The sequence below is a fragment of the Tamandua tetradactyla genome, chromosome X, assembly GCF_023851605.1.
Source record: "Tamandua tetradactyla isolate mTamTet1 chromosome X, mTamTet1.pri, whole genome shotgun sequence".
Classification (NCBI taxonomy): Eukaryota; Metazoa; Chordata; class Mammalia; order Pilosa; family Myrmecophagidae; genus Tamandua; species Tamandua tetradactyla.
Window position 1 is genome coordinate 115,722,257 of NC_135353.1, and position 15,858 is coordinate 115,738,114.

Sequence of the window (15,858 nt, forward strand, 5' to 3'; positions counted from 1 at the left end):
ACATCTGCAATGTATACAATAATATTCATAATATATAAACAGCTTGTACAAAACTTAAAATGAGGTAACCTAGTAGAATGTGCAAAAGCATATAAACAGACAAATCACAGAGGAATATGAAACTTTTTAATTGGCTAATAAAACATGAAAAGATTATACCAGTTATAAGCAAAGAAATCAAAGTGATCGTGCTTAACCATTAGGTTGCCAATGTTGGTTAGGCTGTGAGAAATGGTGATTATAGACAGTTGGTGTATTAATAAACCATTTGGATCATTTGGCAGCATTTTTCATTTTTAAATGTGTATATTTTATTTCACCCATTTTAAACAAACTTGTACTGCAAATATTTTTCAAATGTGTGCACAAAAATACATGCATAAAGATTATCATTGTTTGATAAAATTTGAGACCTTCTATTTAATGTAGGGTGGGGTTGACCTATGTTTGACACAGAAAAACTTCCAAAAATGAAAAGATCCCTAAGCAAAAAAGGTTAGGCCCAAATTAAAACTGGATAAAGTCTCAAATGGTTATGTACTTAATTGTCACCTTAGAGAAATGGAATCGGATTTGGGGAAAGGATGAAGGGTGTGTTTAACTTTTTATTCTCTCTATATATTTCATAACTATATAATTGTATAGAATCATTTATAATTAAATGTGAGAATTGGCAATAGCTCTTTGAAGGTGTATTTTTAAGTGACTAATATATTGTTTGTTAACACATTGAGGATAACATAGGAATTCTTATGCACATTTTACAGATTCAGAGTGTGAGGCTTAGCAAAGTGAAGTGATTTACTTGTAATGCCCACAATTATGAAGTGATGAAACTATGATTTGAAACCTGATTTAAATGTTTACAAAGGCCATGCCCTTTCTACAGGTTGTGCCATCTGTGGTGGTTTTGAGATTTCAACATACGATTTATATTAGGGATGAAAGAAGAGTACTATATAATTAAATTGGCACTTTGTATAGAGCCATAATGGCACTTACCAAAGTTCACATCTTGCCAAGTCTTAGTGTTCTACTTTTAGGCTGATTATCACACGATAATATTTCATATTAAACTAAATGGTCTGACGATTCAGTAAGTAAAAATTAATGTGCAGGCTGTTCTTTTAAGTGGCACATAGAGGCAGCGTTGCTTTTTCATTTTTGTTTTGTTTTAAATTGAGATTTAATAAGATCTTTTTCTTCCCTCAGATAATATATGATATTTTCTTTCTTTGCATTTGGGTCACCTAAAGAAAGACAGGTGTGCTTTTTGTTCTGAATTGAGCTAATAGACTATAGGCTGTAGGATCTGTAGATCGAAGGTTTATTTGTATTAGTAGTTCTGGACAATTTGGAGTCTTGATAGGTGTATTATGTTGCTGCCTTTGCTAATATATGCTTAATGCTCTGCTGTTAAAAGAATCCTGAAGAGTTTTGAGGTTTAGAGAGAGTATTTTTAAGTGTTAGAGTGCCTATATGGTAGGTGTTTAATAAATAATAGCTGCTATTACCCCTTAGCCCCCATTAAAATAAAAAAACTTCATGTTTCTCTAAAAAGGTAATTTTATGTAGGCTGCTTTCCCCTACACCTTTCTTATCTGTAAATTGGGTGTTTCGATACCCACTTCAGTTATTAGGATTAAATTAAATCCTAAATAAAACTCTTATGGGTATGCCTGTCATGTCAGAAGTTCTTAATAAATAGTAGCTACCATCAATGGATGGCTATCAACACATATACTACATGATATTATCTTATGTTTGCTTTTCTTTTAAAGTTGTTTTACTATACATGAGCATATATTATTTTACATAAATGCATGCATACTGTCACATGATTTAAAATTTTTTTGGCATGCACTTTTCCTCTTCGGTCATACTCATACAACCTAAAATGTGTCCTTCTGTATGTATTTTTATCTTCCATTATATTGTCATGGGATATTTTTGTCATTAAATTACATATGGAGGGCCATATATATACTTTTGCATCCCAATTTTCTTTATTACTTTAGTTTTTTTCAAAGATAAAAAAACCTTTTGTTTTAGCATGTTGGATATATCAACCCTTTGTCATCTGCTATAATTTTTTTCCCCAAAATCTTTATGTTTTCTTTGTTCCTTATTTTTTGTACATGGTGTTTTCAAACACGACTCAATTTTTTTCTTTATGGAAAACAACTGGGTATGTAATACGTTTTCTCATGTTCATTTTTAAATAAGTGGAGGGGGTGCAGTTGTGAAAATGAACATTAAGTGAATTGCAAAATTTAGGGAAAGATCTCCAGGAAGACTTGTTGAATCAATTAAAAGCCAGTTAGTTGGCTTTTTTAAAAGTCTCAAACTTGAACATACATCAGAATCACTTTATTAAAATACAGATTGGTCTTCCTCCCGTGTTCACTACTACCACCACAGTTTCTGATTCAGTAGGCCTGGGGTAGGACCTAGTAATTTGCATTTCTAGCAAGTTTCCAGGTGATCTTGATGCTGCTAGTCCAAGGGACCACAGGTTGAGAACTCCAATCTGTTGGGTAGAAATTAAGAGAATCTTACCTTCTTACAGTTGCATCTCAGAGAGCACTGGGCCTTTTTCCTGATGTCTGGATACTTAATCATTCTTTAGCAAATCCCACCTAGTGAGGCAGTTTCCATGTTTCTCTGATTTAAATAATAGCCAATTATTGGGTGTCTCTTTAAGTGCCAAGATCATATGACAGCACTACTGGGTAGATTACAGTGAGGGTTCAAAGTTATATGTTATGTTTTTTTAAGAAAGTCTGTGAGCTTTTATGCAGCTAAAGTGTGAAATATAATATCTGCTGTTCCTGTCCTAGCTGTTTGGAGTTGCTTGGACATGGTTCTCATTCCATACCTGAATATCACCGTGAATCCGAAATCCAAACCTTCCAGTTGATAACATTCAAGAAGTATCCAGTAAGCCCTGTGCTGGATATAGTATAAAACATGTTCTTTTCTTTAAGAATCACTTAGTAGTCAAAATGGCAGGATTATATGCATATTATTGGAAAGGGTAAAGAACTAGCATTATTCTGAATAGTACTCTAATAAGCACCCTAGAATCCTTTTTTTTTTAGTATTTTTATTGACAAATCCTCACACACATGCTGTCCATTCACAGTATACAATCAGTGGCTCGCAGTGTTATCACGTAGTTGTATATTCATCACCATTATCATTTTAAATAAAAAGAAAAGAATTCATACATTCCATACCTGTTACCCCTTCCTCTTCTTATTGACCCCTAATATTTTAGTCTACCCAATTTTTTCCCTTTATCCCCCACTGTTATTTATTTTTCCTTTTACTCATCTGTCCATAACCTGAATAAAAGGAGCATGAAACACAATGTTTTCACAATCATACTGTCACATTGTAAAAGCTATATAATTATAAATTGTCTTCAAGAAACAAGGCTACTGGAATACAGCTCTACAGGTTCAGGTACTTCCTGTGGCCACTCCAATACACCATAAACTGGAACATAGTTCAACAGTTTGAGGTACTTTCGTCTAGCCACTCCAGTACTCCAGTACACCATAACCTAAAAAGGGATATCTATATGATGCATAAGAAGAATCTCCAGGATAGCCTCTTGACTGTTGGAAATCTTTCAACCACTGAAACTTTATTTGCCCTTGCATCTTAAGTCCATAAATTAATCCAACCCTTGTTGGCTGCAAACCAGACTTTTCCTCATAATAAAAGTATGTGCTCAGCATAAAAATATTAGAAACATTAAATAATTTATCATCATGTGTTTACTCTTATCACTTTAGTACATTTTCTTAGTCTTTATTTTATGCATTGCCGAATCTATGGTCTCTCTGTGTGTGTATATAATTTTATTTCCTGCTTTACTTACTTAACAGTGTTTTTCCATATTAACTTTTATATAATTTTGTATGAAATATTTCTTTGTATTTGATGCAGTGGTAATATATAAATTTAACACCCATCGTAGACTTTGATGAATCATATTTAGTTTTGCATGTTTTTTAAGTATCCCGGATTACCAGAAATTTAGAAATCAGAACTACTTGATTTTTATTAGATCACAAAAAGTTGGCAAAAAGATTTACAGTGTGGCATGGGAAAAAGTAGAAATATTCTAACGCAAGAACAAAAAAAAGTAATTTTGGAGATGTACAGCCTTTCAAGCTTATTCTGCCTTTCAAAGACAGATCCTTAGTTTGACTTAACTATATAGCATCAAGTCTTTCTTTCTTTTTTTTTTTTTAAATGGTTTATGGCAAATTCCATGTTTCTTCACTGGAAGTCCTGAGACTAGCCAAGAAAATCTTGAAAGTATAATGAGGTTATACTTATACCCTATTAGGTATTAAACCTTTTTCTAAAACTATGATAATTAAAATACTGTGATATTAACCATAGAATTGACCAATAGATAGGGTTCAGAAACAGGTTCAGTTATATTTAAGAAATAAATTTATAGTAAAGATGACATTTCAGATAAGCAGTAACTAAGAATGAGTTATAAAATAAATGGTGTTGGGCCAACTGGGAAGCCTATTGGAAAAGAAGGGAATTCAGATAGATCCTACTCAGCAAAGCAAAATTAAGATGTATTAAAAACATGAAGCTGTAAAAATATTTTTTAAATGTAACTTCGGGATGGACAAAGGACTTTTCAATAATTAGACTGATGCCATGAAAGATAAAATTGATTCTAGTTACAGTATGATTTTATATGTTCTATACGTGAATATTTTAAATACTGTGAAATTATGCCATCCTATGAGCATCTTAAATTTTTAACATTTCTCATATTATTTTGGTTATCTCCAATATTTTTCCATTGTAAATGCCACAGTGCATTTCTTTAATACAAGAATATTTAACACATTAATATTTCTCCCTGTGTAGCACCAGGTGGTTTTTATTAAGATCTTAACAAATACTGAATCTTGTATTCACATTCTTGGCTAACTTACTCTTCAGGAAGATGCCACAGGTATCATTCTCTTGGTTTCATACATGGGCTCAATTTTCATAGAAAGCGCAAAGTAATGAAGTAACTTAGTCTGGGTTTTTTGTTTGTTTGTTTGTTTGTTTGTTTTTTGCATGGGCACACACCAGGGATCGATCCCAGGTCTCTGGCATGGCAGGCAAGTACTCTACCTGCTGAGCCACCATGGCCTGCCCTGTCTGGGTATTTTGAAGATGAAGAGAATAGGCAGCTGTCTTAAATCTTTCCCCTTCCCATTAATTCCTCTTATGTATCTATACATTTAAAGAGAGAGAACAAGAAATGCTCTTTTTTTTCTGGGTTAGTCTAGCTAAAGGTTTTTCAATTTTATTGATCTTTTCAAAGAACTAACTTTGGGTTTCACTCATTCTATTATTTTTTCTATTCTCTTTATCTCTGCTCTAATCTTTATTATTTCTTCTGCTTGCTTCGGGTTTACTTTTTCTAATTTGCTAAGGTGGAAAGTTAGGTTATTGATTTGAGATCTTTCTTCTTTTTTAATGTAGGCGTTTACAGCTATAAATTTCCCTCTGAGCACTGCTTTCGCTGCATCCCATAAGTTTTGGTATGTTGTATTTTCATTTTCATTCATCTCAAAGTATTTTGTAATTTCCCTTGTGATTTCTTCTTTGACTCAGTTAAGAATGTGTTGTTTAATTTCACATATCTGTGAGTTTATTATATTTCCTCCTGTTTTTGAATGCTAATTTCATTCTTTTGTGGTTGGAGAAGATATTTAATATGTTTTCTAGTCATTTAAAATTTATTGAGACTTTTTTGTGGCCTAATATATGGTCTATCCTAAAGAATGCACTTCCGAAGACTATGTATTCTATTTTAGGTGAGTTGTTACATATATGTCTTAGGTCTAGTTGATTTATAGTACTGTTCAAGTCTTCTGTTTCCTTGTTTATTTTCTTGTCTAGTTGTCGTACCCATTATTGAATGTGGGCATAGACATCTCCAGTCGTTGTACTGTCTGTTTCTCCATTCAGTATCAGTTTTTGCCTCATATATTTTGAGGCTCATTTTTTATTGTGGTAACATATTTGTAGCATAAAATTTACCATTGTAACCATTTTTAAGTGTACACTTCAGTGGCCTTAATTATATTTATTGTGCTACTATCAACAACATCCATTACAAAAATTTTTTCATTGCCTCAAACAGAATTTCTATACTCATTGAGTAATAACTCCCCATTTTCCCCTCCTCCTAGCCCCTGGTAAATTCTTATTTACTTTCTGTCTCTGTGAATTTGTTTATTCTAGATATTTCATATAAGTGATGTTATGTGTATTTATCCTTTTGTGTCTGGCTTATTTCAATAAGTGTAATATTTTCAAGGTTTATCCATGTTGTAGCATGTATCAGAATTTCAATCCTTTTTATGGCTCAGTAATATTCTGTTGTATGTATATACCATATTTTGTTTATTCATTTGTCTGTTGATGAGTACCTGGGTTGTTTCCACCTTCTAACTATTGTGTATAATGCTGCTGTTAACATTGGCGTACAAGTATCTGTTTAAGTCTTTTTTTCAATTCTTTCAATTATATACCTAAACGTGGAATTAGTGGGTCATATGATAATTCTGTGCTTACCTTTTTTGAGAAATTGACAGATGGTTTTCCACAGTGGCTGTGCCATTTTACGTTTCTACCAGCAATGCCACAAGGGTCCCAGTATTTCCACAACCTCACCAACATTAATTCTCCAACTTTCTTTTAAAATAATAACCACCTTGTTGGGTGTGAGGTGGTATCTCATTGTGGTTTTGATTTGCATTTCTCTAATAATTAGGCATATTGAGCATCTTTTCATGTTCTTCCTGGCCATTTGTAAATCTTTGGAGAAATGTCTATTCTAATCTTGTGCCCATTTTTCAACTGAGTTTTTTGTCTTTTTTTTGCTGTTGTTGAATTGTAGGAGTTCTTTATAAATTCTGAATATTAAACCCCAGGTACTCTATTTTTACACACATATATGTTTATAATTGTTATATCTTCTTCGTGGATTGACCTTTTTATCATTGTATAATGTCCTTCTTTGTGTCCTTTAACAATTTATGTCTTTAAATCTGTTTTGTCTTATTAGTATAGCTACTTGAGCTCCGTTTTTGCTACTCCTTACATGGAATATCTTTTTTCATCATTTCGCTTTCAGTCTGTTTGTATCTTTGGATCTAAAGTTGGCCTTTTATAGACAATATATCATTTGATCATGTTTTTAATTCATTCTGCCAATCTCCACCTTTTAATCGGAGAGTTTAATCAATTTACTTTTTATGTAATTACTGATCAGGAAAGACTTCTGCCATTTTGCTATTTTCTATGTGTTTTTTTTGTTCCTCCATTACTGCCTTATTTTGTTAGACATATATTTTCTACTGTACCATTTTGATTCCCTTCTCTTTATAGAATAAATTTCCAGATTTTTAAAAAGACTTTGGGATTACAGCTAACATCTTAATTTGTAACATCTAGCTTGAAATAATACAGACTTAGTTTCAGTAGTGTACATAAACTTTATACCTCTAAATCTTAGTTCCCACCCCCCTTATTTTGTTATTGTCACAAATTACATGTCTATACATAGTGTGCCTATCAGCATAGATTTATAATTTAATTCAGGTGACTTTTAAGATATAATAGGAAAGATAGAGGGGTTACAAACTAAAAGCACATTAACTCTGAAGTTTATATTTGCCTATGTAGTTAATTTACCAGTGTTCTTTGTTTGTATGGATTTGAATTACTATCTAGAGTCCTTTAATTTAAACCTGAAGGACTTGCTTTAGCATTCTGGTAGGGCAGGTCTACTAATGACACACTCTTATGTCATCCCACTGCATTTGGGCCTCCATGGTTTCTGATGGTTAGCTGTCAGTCTTATTCTGAATCTCTTGTATGCAACAAGTTGATTCTCTTTTCTGCTTTCAGGTGTCATTTGTCTTTAGCTTTTAATACTTTGATTATAGTGTGTCTTAGTGAATTTATCCTACTTATGGTTCATTGAGTTTCTTGGATATGTAGATTCATGTCTTTCATCAAATTTAGGAAGTTTTCAGCTACTGTTTCTTCAGTTATTCTTCCTGGCCCCATTTTCTTACTCTCTGTTTCTTGGATTCTCATTATGCAAATGTGGGTACATTTGATGGTATCCAACCATTCTGGACTGTTCATTTTTCTTCTCTTTCCTGCCTGCTTTTCATACTGAGCTACCTCAGTTGATTTATCTTCAAGTTTGCTGATCCTCCTGTTCACATCTGCTATTGGACCCTTCTAGTAAATATTCATTTCAGTTATTCTGCTTTTTAACTCTAGACTTTCTATTTGGTTAATTTTTATAATTTCTATTTTTTTGATATTTTCTATTTCGTGAGCCATCCTTCTCATGGTTTCCTTTAGCTCTTTGTACGTGGTTTCATTTATTAAAATAGTTGACTATTTAAGTTTTTGTCTAGTCTAATGTGTGAACTTCTTCACGGACATTTTCCATTAATTCTTTTTTTTCTCTATATAAGCCAGAGTTTCTTGTTTAGTTGCATGCCTCGTACATTTTCAAAATCCCTGGGAAATTTAGATATTATAGTGTGACAAATACGGCAATAATCCTACCTCCCTCCTCTGGGTTTGTTGCTGTTTCTTATTTAGTGACTTTTTAAACTAATTTCCTAAACATTGTGTTCTTTGACACAGGTAACCACTGATGTCTGTTTCATTGGCTTAATGATCAGCTCTTAATTCAACCGATTTTCTGAAATGCCTGGAACCAAAAAAATAATTCCCTAATCTTTGCAGAGTGGTTCATCTGCCTTAGCCTTGACTTCCTACTTGTGCAAACTGTGAAGGTCATCCGCAGCTAGAAACTTAGGGTCTTCTTGGGTCTTTTCTGAGCATGTGGGTGGCCTTCTAGATTCCGAGGAATATGTGGGAGCTTTTCAGAGCCTTTATTTCCCAATCTCTCTCTCTCTCCCCAGCCTTTTTTCCCCAAGTTTTACAGCTTGTTTATTATTTTTTCCAACTGTTACACTTTGCCTCAGGTGGCAGGAACTAGTGTATTTGCCTTTATATGTTTTCAACAAACATGCCTCTGACCCCCAGCTACCTCAGCCCTGGGAGAGTTCCAAATTAGATGAAATAGAGCCCTTTGAGCTGATCCTTCTGCAAGTCACCAGAAGGTCAAAACAGTCCGTCACAATCCATTGAGAATAAAGTCTGTTCTGCTCCCTCTGGTACTAAGAAACTATACCAAGAATACAGGCTATTGTCTTCAAAGTTGCTGCTGAACTAGGGAGGGGCTGAGATGGGAGTGGGGGTATGAGGAGCAAAGGCAAGGTAAATTTCCTCAAATCTCCCTCGCTGAGATTCAGCTCCGCACACCCCCCCCCCATATTAAGCATCGCCTGGTTGTATAACTTTTGATTCGTTTTCAAAGTTCCAATAAAGTTGATTCTGACCATTTTTACTTAAGTGGAGAGATGAGCAGAATGTTCCCTATTGTGACATTTTCACTGATATGCCTCTCTCTAGAACAGCTTTTATAACCGACTAAGTGTGGGGGGTCTCCAGGGAGCCTTTCTCACTCAGTTTTCCATTAGAGAAATAAGAACTAATGCCCTAACCATTGTATGCAATGAAATTATTTCTCTTTTCTGCATCTAGAGTGGTACTAGTTGTGTATCATCTTGAGGAGAATTAATGTAATAGTCACTTACCATGTTCTTTGTTCTGTGCTTCATATGGGATAACTGGATTGAGAAAGGCTGCCTTGCCATTATGTCAAGTGTAGTTTGAGAAACCTTATTTCTCAGTGGGGAAGCATTCTTTTGTTTATGGTTTTAAATTTTTAAATTGACAACCTTCTGGAACAAGACCATTTAAATGGAAATTTAAATGATTTAGACTTTTTTTTCCCGCAAGGGTTCATTGAAAGGTGGTCACATAATCACATTTTGTGAACAGCTTAGATGTATGGAGCCATGTCATGCTACAGTTGTAACCCAGATCCAAGATGATTTGGGCCCGTCCTGAGTTAACAGGAATTAAATGAAATCATGGATTTAAATGGCATTTGTGTTTGAACCTTGTCAGGACTGGGTTATTTACATAATTTGCAAGGAACAAGTGGAAGCAGTTAGTTCTAACAGGGATGACTGAGAAGTATTTCAGTTTAAAAGTATAACAATGCTCTTAATGTAAAAAAGATTGAGTTTTTCAAGGGCTGTGAAGATGCAGACTGGTTAGTAAGCAAGATCATATCGCTGTATTTTTGGATTTGGAAGCAAATAATACTTTATGATTGAGTCTTTTTCCTCATTACCTAGGGGGCTAATACTTGTTGATGAGTCATTAAGACTTTGTGGTGCCAGTGTACAGTAGTAAAACATAAGGTAGAATTTTACCTATCTCTGGTCAAAAAGAGAAGAGAACATGCTATTCCATCTTAGAGAATAAGGGGAACAGCAGAATATGGAAAGAACAGTGGAGTAATGAGGGCTTGCTGGAACAATTCTAACCTGTAAGCAACCATGAATTCTATTCTATTCTTGTCTATTTTCCTCCCAGTAGCATTCTCACATAAGATAGAATTGATCTCATTGGAGAAGTCTCCTTTATGTAGACTGTCTTTCCTTGAGTCTTAAGCCCTTACTTCAGTTTGCTTCCTATTGCTTGACCTTCACATTGGACCCACTGGTTTTATTCTTCCAGCCTTTTTAAAACAAGGACATTTGAAAGGCCTGATTCTTGAGAGTGCAGCAGTGAAATACTTTGCAGTACCATTCTGTGAATGTGATTCAAATGTAGAAACATAATGTGTTAACTTGCTTTTGCTTATAAAAACTTCTTGGGAGATACTGCTCTTTGATCATGACCTGCTTTCTCTCATAAAACTTTTCATCATTATGCTCCAGGCAACCACACACTTTAAAATATTTTATATGCAAGGATACCATAAGCACTGTCTTTAACAGTGTCTTTTTTCTTTTCCAAGAGCTGGGGTGGAAAAGAGAATGGCTTTGGACTTGCAGAATGTTGCCGAGACTTGCATATGATGGTAAGTAACACTTAGGGATATGGGTGTCTTTTGCCAGAGTTGTAGTCTTTTTCTGAGCCTTACTATACAATGCACATAATGGATTATAAAGTTGTAAGTTCATATCAAGGATCTTTGAACAACCTGAGATAAGTTGAGACATAGTACAGCCTAGAAAGTAGTGTTAGAAATGCTTCAGTCCTCAGTGTACTGGCAGGAGATGGAGACTCTCAGAGAAACAGTATATGTGCATACCCAACTTGACCTCAACTTTTGGATAGAGAGCTCGCATTTGTGAATCAACTTAAAGGCAAATAAAAACTCCCAGAAAGTCCCTTTTTTTTCCTATTCTCACACCGAAACTATTAGAACTGGGCATTGTAGCATGATTTAGGAATGGCTGTTTAGAAAGCAGTTCTACCATGGGGATTAATGAGAATTTATAATGGTAATGTTACTGTGTTCTTTCTTTGTTTATCTCTCATGTTCTCTCCCGCACATGCCTTTCACCCATTCTTAGTTTAAAAGTTTAGACTTTTCTTCCTTCTATTTTGGCATGTTGCTGCAGAATCACACATCATAACTAAATTTGTTAAAACGGTCTTATGCTAGAAAGCAGCTATAGTTTCCAGCAAATTTGCCATTACTTTTGTCAGGTTGTCATGCTTATTGCAAATGGCTACAGTGAAATTTAGTGAATCTATTGTTTTAAAGTTTAGTTGGTTAATCCTTACGTATGTCACATTTCTTGTTTGCCCCTTGGCCAACACAGTAAGATATTCTGCACTAGGCTTGCATAATGTCTGTTACCCTTTTGTCCTTTTATTGACATTTGACATATCATGAGACTTTCAAAAATATAATTTATAACTAAAAGGAAGTAATACATGCACATGCTCAAGAAGTATAAAAGAGAATATACTGATAAATTTTCCATCCCCAGAAGCAACCACTGCTACCACTTTCTTTAAAGAAGACATTTTAATTGTCATGCTGCTTGCATCTTATTTTGTTTGACATTTTGCTTTTCTAGAGTTAGAGTATCTGTTCTCAGGGTCTGGTTTTATGGCTTGGTATCTGCTTGTGTGGAAAAGCAGGTGGTTATGAGACGTGATGTAGAATAATATGGAAGGGAGTATTTGAGGAATAATGAAGATGTGTCCATGAGGCATAGCTTGAATAAAGTCTTTCAAAATGCTGATGATAGACACTAAGATTTTCGTAAGAATGTCTTTTTCCATTCATTACCTGAACCCTGATATTTAACCTCTAACCTTTCTTAGAATCTTACTCATTATTGCTTTGCTGACTTGCCCATCTTTTTCCCCTTGGCAATAGCTACAGTGAAAATTGATCTCCTGAAAGAAGGGCAAACAGAACTTATTAGTAAGCAATGTAAACACTTTTGGAGCGACGGAGGAGGCGCCCATAGCTTGTGGAGGACTTGGGCCACGTGCAATACTGATCACACTGTCAACTGCATTAAAGGAGAGTCCTCCATGAAAATGTTACCTTTTCTAGACTGATAAAGAACCTCTGAGTGTGGAGTTTGATGAAAGCATCATCATGCTTATCTTGCTGTGAGTGTAAACCCAGAGGAAGACAATTCTCAGCTGAGCTGTTGACCATGCAGCCACTGGATATCAAGTCTGTAAATCAAATGTAGCTTCAAAGTTGGTTCAAGGGGCAGAACTGTGTGAAGAAGGAATTGGATTTTTTCAGAACCAAAATTCAGGGCCCCCGGAGCCACGACAGAGAACAGAAACACAGCGTACCCCATTCTGGAACGGCTGAACCGGCTAAGAGAATCCACTGTGGTGAGGTCCCTGAGAGACGCGCGCTTCCCCGGGCCGTGGTGGCTGGCGGCCGGAGCCCCTTCCTCCCTCCTTCCCAGGCCGGCTGGTAGATTTGGATCGGCATCCCCCCGAACCGCGGCGGCTGGCGCCCCCCCCCCCCCCCCACGAGCGGCTTCCCGGGCCGGCTGGGAGATTTGGATTCGCACTCCCCCAAGCCGCGGCGGCCAGCACCCCCCGCCACGCGCGGCCTCCTGGGCCGGCTGGGAGATTTGGATCGGCACTCCCCCAAGCCGCGTCAGCTGGCGACCCTCCCCCACAGCGAGAGTCTTCCAAAGTTAAAGGAGCCACAGCATCTTTTACTGGTGGGACCCGCAGACAGACGAGCACCACATACTGGGCAGGATAAGAAAAACAGAGCCCAGAGACGTCATAGGAAAGTCTTTCAACCTGCTGGATCCCACACCCAGGGAAATCTGATTGAATGCCCAGACGCCAGCAAAAAATAACGGATCACACCAGGAAAATTGAAGATATGGCCCAGTCAAAGGAACAAACCAATAGCTCAAATGAGATACAGGAGCTGAGACAACTAATTCTGAATATACGAACAAAAATGGAAAACCTCTTCAAAAAACAAATCAATAAATTGAGGGAGGACATGAAGAAGACATGGGCTGAAAAAAAGAAGAAATGGAAAGTCTGAAAAAACAAATCACAGAACTTATGGGATTGAAGGACAAAGTAGAAAAGATGGAAAAAACAATGGAAACCTACAATGGTAGATTTAAAGAGACAGAGGCTAGAATTAGTGAACTGGGGGATGGAACATCTGAATTCCAAAAAGAAACAGAAACTATAAGGAAAAGAATGGAAAAATTTGAGCAGGGGATCAGGGAATTGAATGATAATATGAAATGCACAAATATACGTGTTGTGGGTGTCCCAGAAGGAGAAGAGAAGGGAAAAGGAGGAGAAAAACTAATGGAAGAAATTATCACTGAAAATTTCCCAACTCTTATGAAAGACCTAAAATTACAGATCCAAGAAGTGCAGCGCAACCCAAAGAGAATAGACCCAAATAGGCATTCTCCAAGACACTTACTAGTTAGAATGTCAGAGGTCAAAGAGAAAGAGAGGATCTTGAAAGCAGCAAGAGAAAAACAATCCATCACATACAAGGGAAACCCAATAAGACTATGTGTAGATTTCTCAGCAGAAACCATGGAAGCTAGAAGACACTAGGATGATATATTTAAATTACTAAAAGAGAAAAATTGCCAACCAAGATTTCTGTATCCAGCAAAATTGTCCTTCAAAAATGAGGGAGAAATCAAAACATTTTCAGACAAAAAGTCACTGAGGGAATTTGTGACCAAGAGACCAGCTCTGCAAGAAATACTAAAGGGAGCACTAGAGTCAGATACGAAAAGACAGAAGAGAGAGGTATGGAGAAGAGTGTAGAAAGAAGGAAAATCAGATATGATATATATATAATACAAAAGGCAAAATGGTAGAGGAAAATATTATCCAAACAGTAATAACACTAAATGTTAATGGACTGAATTCCCCAATCAAAAGACATAGACTGGCAGAATGGATTAAAAAACAGGATCCTTCTATATGCTGTCTACAGGAAACACATCTTAGACCCAAAGATAAACATAGGTTGAAAGTGAAAGGTTGGGAAAAGATATTTCATGCAAATAACAACCAGAAAAGAGCAGGAGTAGCTATACTAATATCCAACAAATTAAACTTCAAATGTAAAACAGTTAAAAGAGACAAAGAAGGATACTATCTACTAATAAAAGGAACAATTAAACAAGAAGACATAATAATCATAAATATTTATGCACCGAACCAGAATGCCCCAAAATACGTGAGGAATACACTGCAATCACTGAAAAGGGAAATAGACACATCTACCATAATAGTTGGAGACTTCAATTCGCCACTCTCATCAATGGACAGAACATCTAGACAGAGGATCAGTAAAGAAATAGAGAATTTGAGTATTACAATAAATGAGCTAGACTTAACAGACATTTATAGGACATTACACCCCACAACAGTAGGATACACCTTTTTCTCAAGTGCTCATGGATCATTCTCAAAGATAGACTATATGCTGGGTCACAAAGCAAGTCTTAACAAATTTAAAAAGATTGAAATCATACACAACACTTTCCCGGATCATAAAGGAATGAAGTTGGAAATCAATAATAGGCGGAGTGCCAGAAAATTCACAAATACGTGGAGACTCAACAACACACTCTTAAACAACGAGTGGGTCAAGGAAGAAATTGCAAGAGAAATTAGTAAATATCTCGAGGCAAATGAAAACGAAAACACAACATATCAAAACCTATGGGACGCAGCAAAGGCAGTGCTAAGAGGGAGATTTATTGCCCTAAATGCCTATATCAGAAAAGAAGAAAAGGCAAAAATGCAGGAATTAACTGTCCACTTGGAAGAACTGGAGAAAGAACAGCAAACTAACCCCAAAGCAAGCAAAAGGAAAGAAATAACAAAGATTAGAGCAGAAATAAATGAAATTGAGAACATGAAAACAATAGAGAAAATCAATAAGACCAGAAGTTGGTTCTATGAGAAAATCAATAAAATTGATGGGCCCTTAGCAAAATTGACAAAAAGAAGAAGCGAGAGGATGCAAATAAATAAGATCAGAAATGGAAGAGGAGACATAACCACTGACCTCACAGAAATAAAGGAGGTAATAACAGGATACTATGAACAACTTTACGCTAATAAATGCAACAATTTAGATGAAATGGACGGGTTCCTGGAAAGGCATGAACAACCAACTTTGACTCAAGAAGAAATAGATGACCTCAACAAACCAATCACAAGTAAAGAAATTGAATCAGTCATTCAAAAGCTTCCCAAAAAGAAAAGTCCAGGACCAGACGGCTTCACATGTGAATTCTACCAAACATTCCAGAAAGAATTAGTACCAACTCTCCTCAAACTCTTCAAAAAAATCGAAGT

At 35.7% G+C, this 15,858-nt stretch overlaps 1 protein-coding gene across 28 annotated transcripts in view; it reads left to right on the forward strand.

Moving 5' to 3' along the window:
* The window catches only part of HUWE1 (HECT, UBA and WWE domain containing E3 ubiquitin protein ligase 1), a 172,318-nt gene that overhangs the window by 58,876 nt on the left and 97,584 nt on the right, over positions 1-15,858 (forward strand). For 27 of the 28 annotated variants that reach the window (XM_077146786.1, XM_077146806.1, XM_077146803.1 and 24 more), the window contains one exon: positions 11,012-11,074. In XM_077146786.1, the coding sequence (XP_077002901.1) occupies positions 11,012-11,074 (63 nt within the window). Of the gene's footprint in view, positions 1-5,555; positions 5,580-11,011; positions 11,075-15,858 lie in introns of those variants that run through there. The other variant, XM_077146813.1, reaches the window with a different exon arrangement.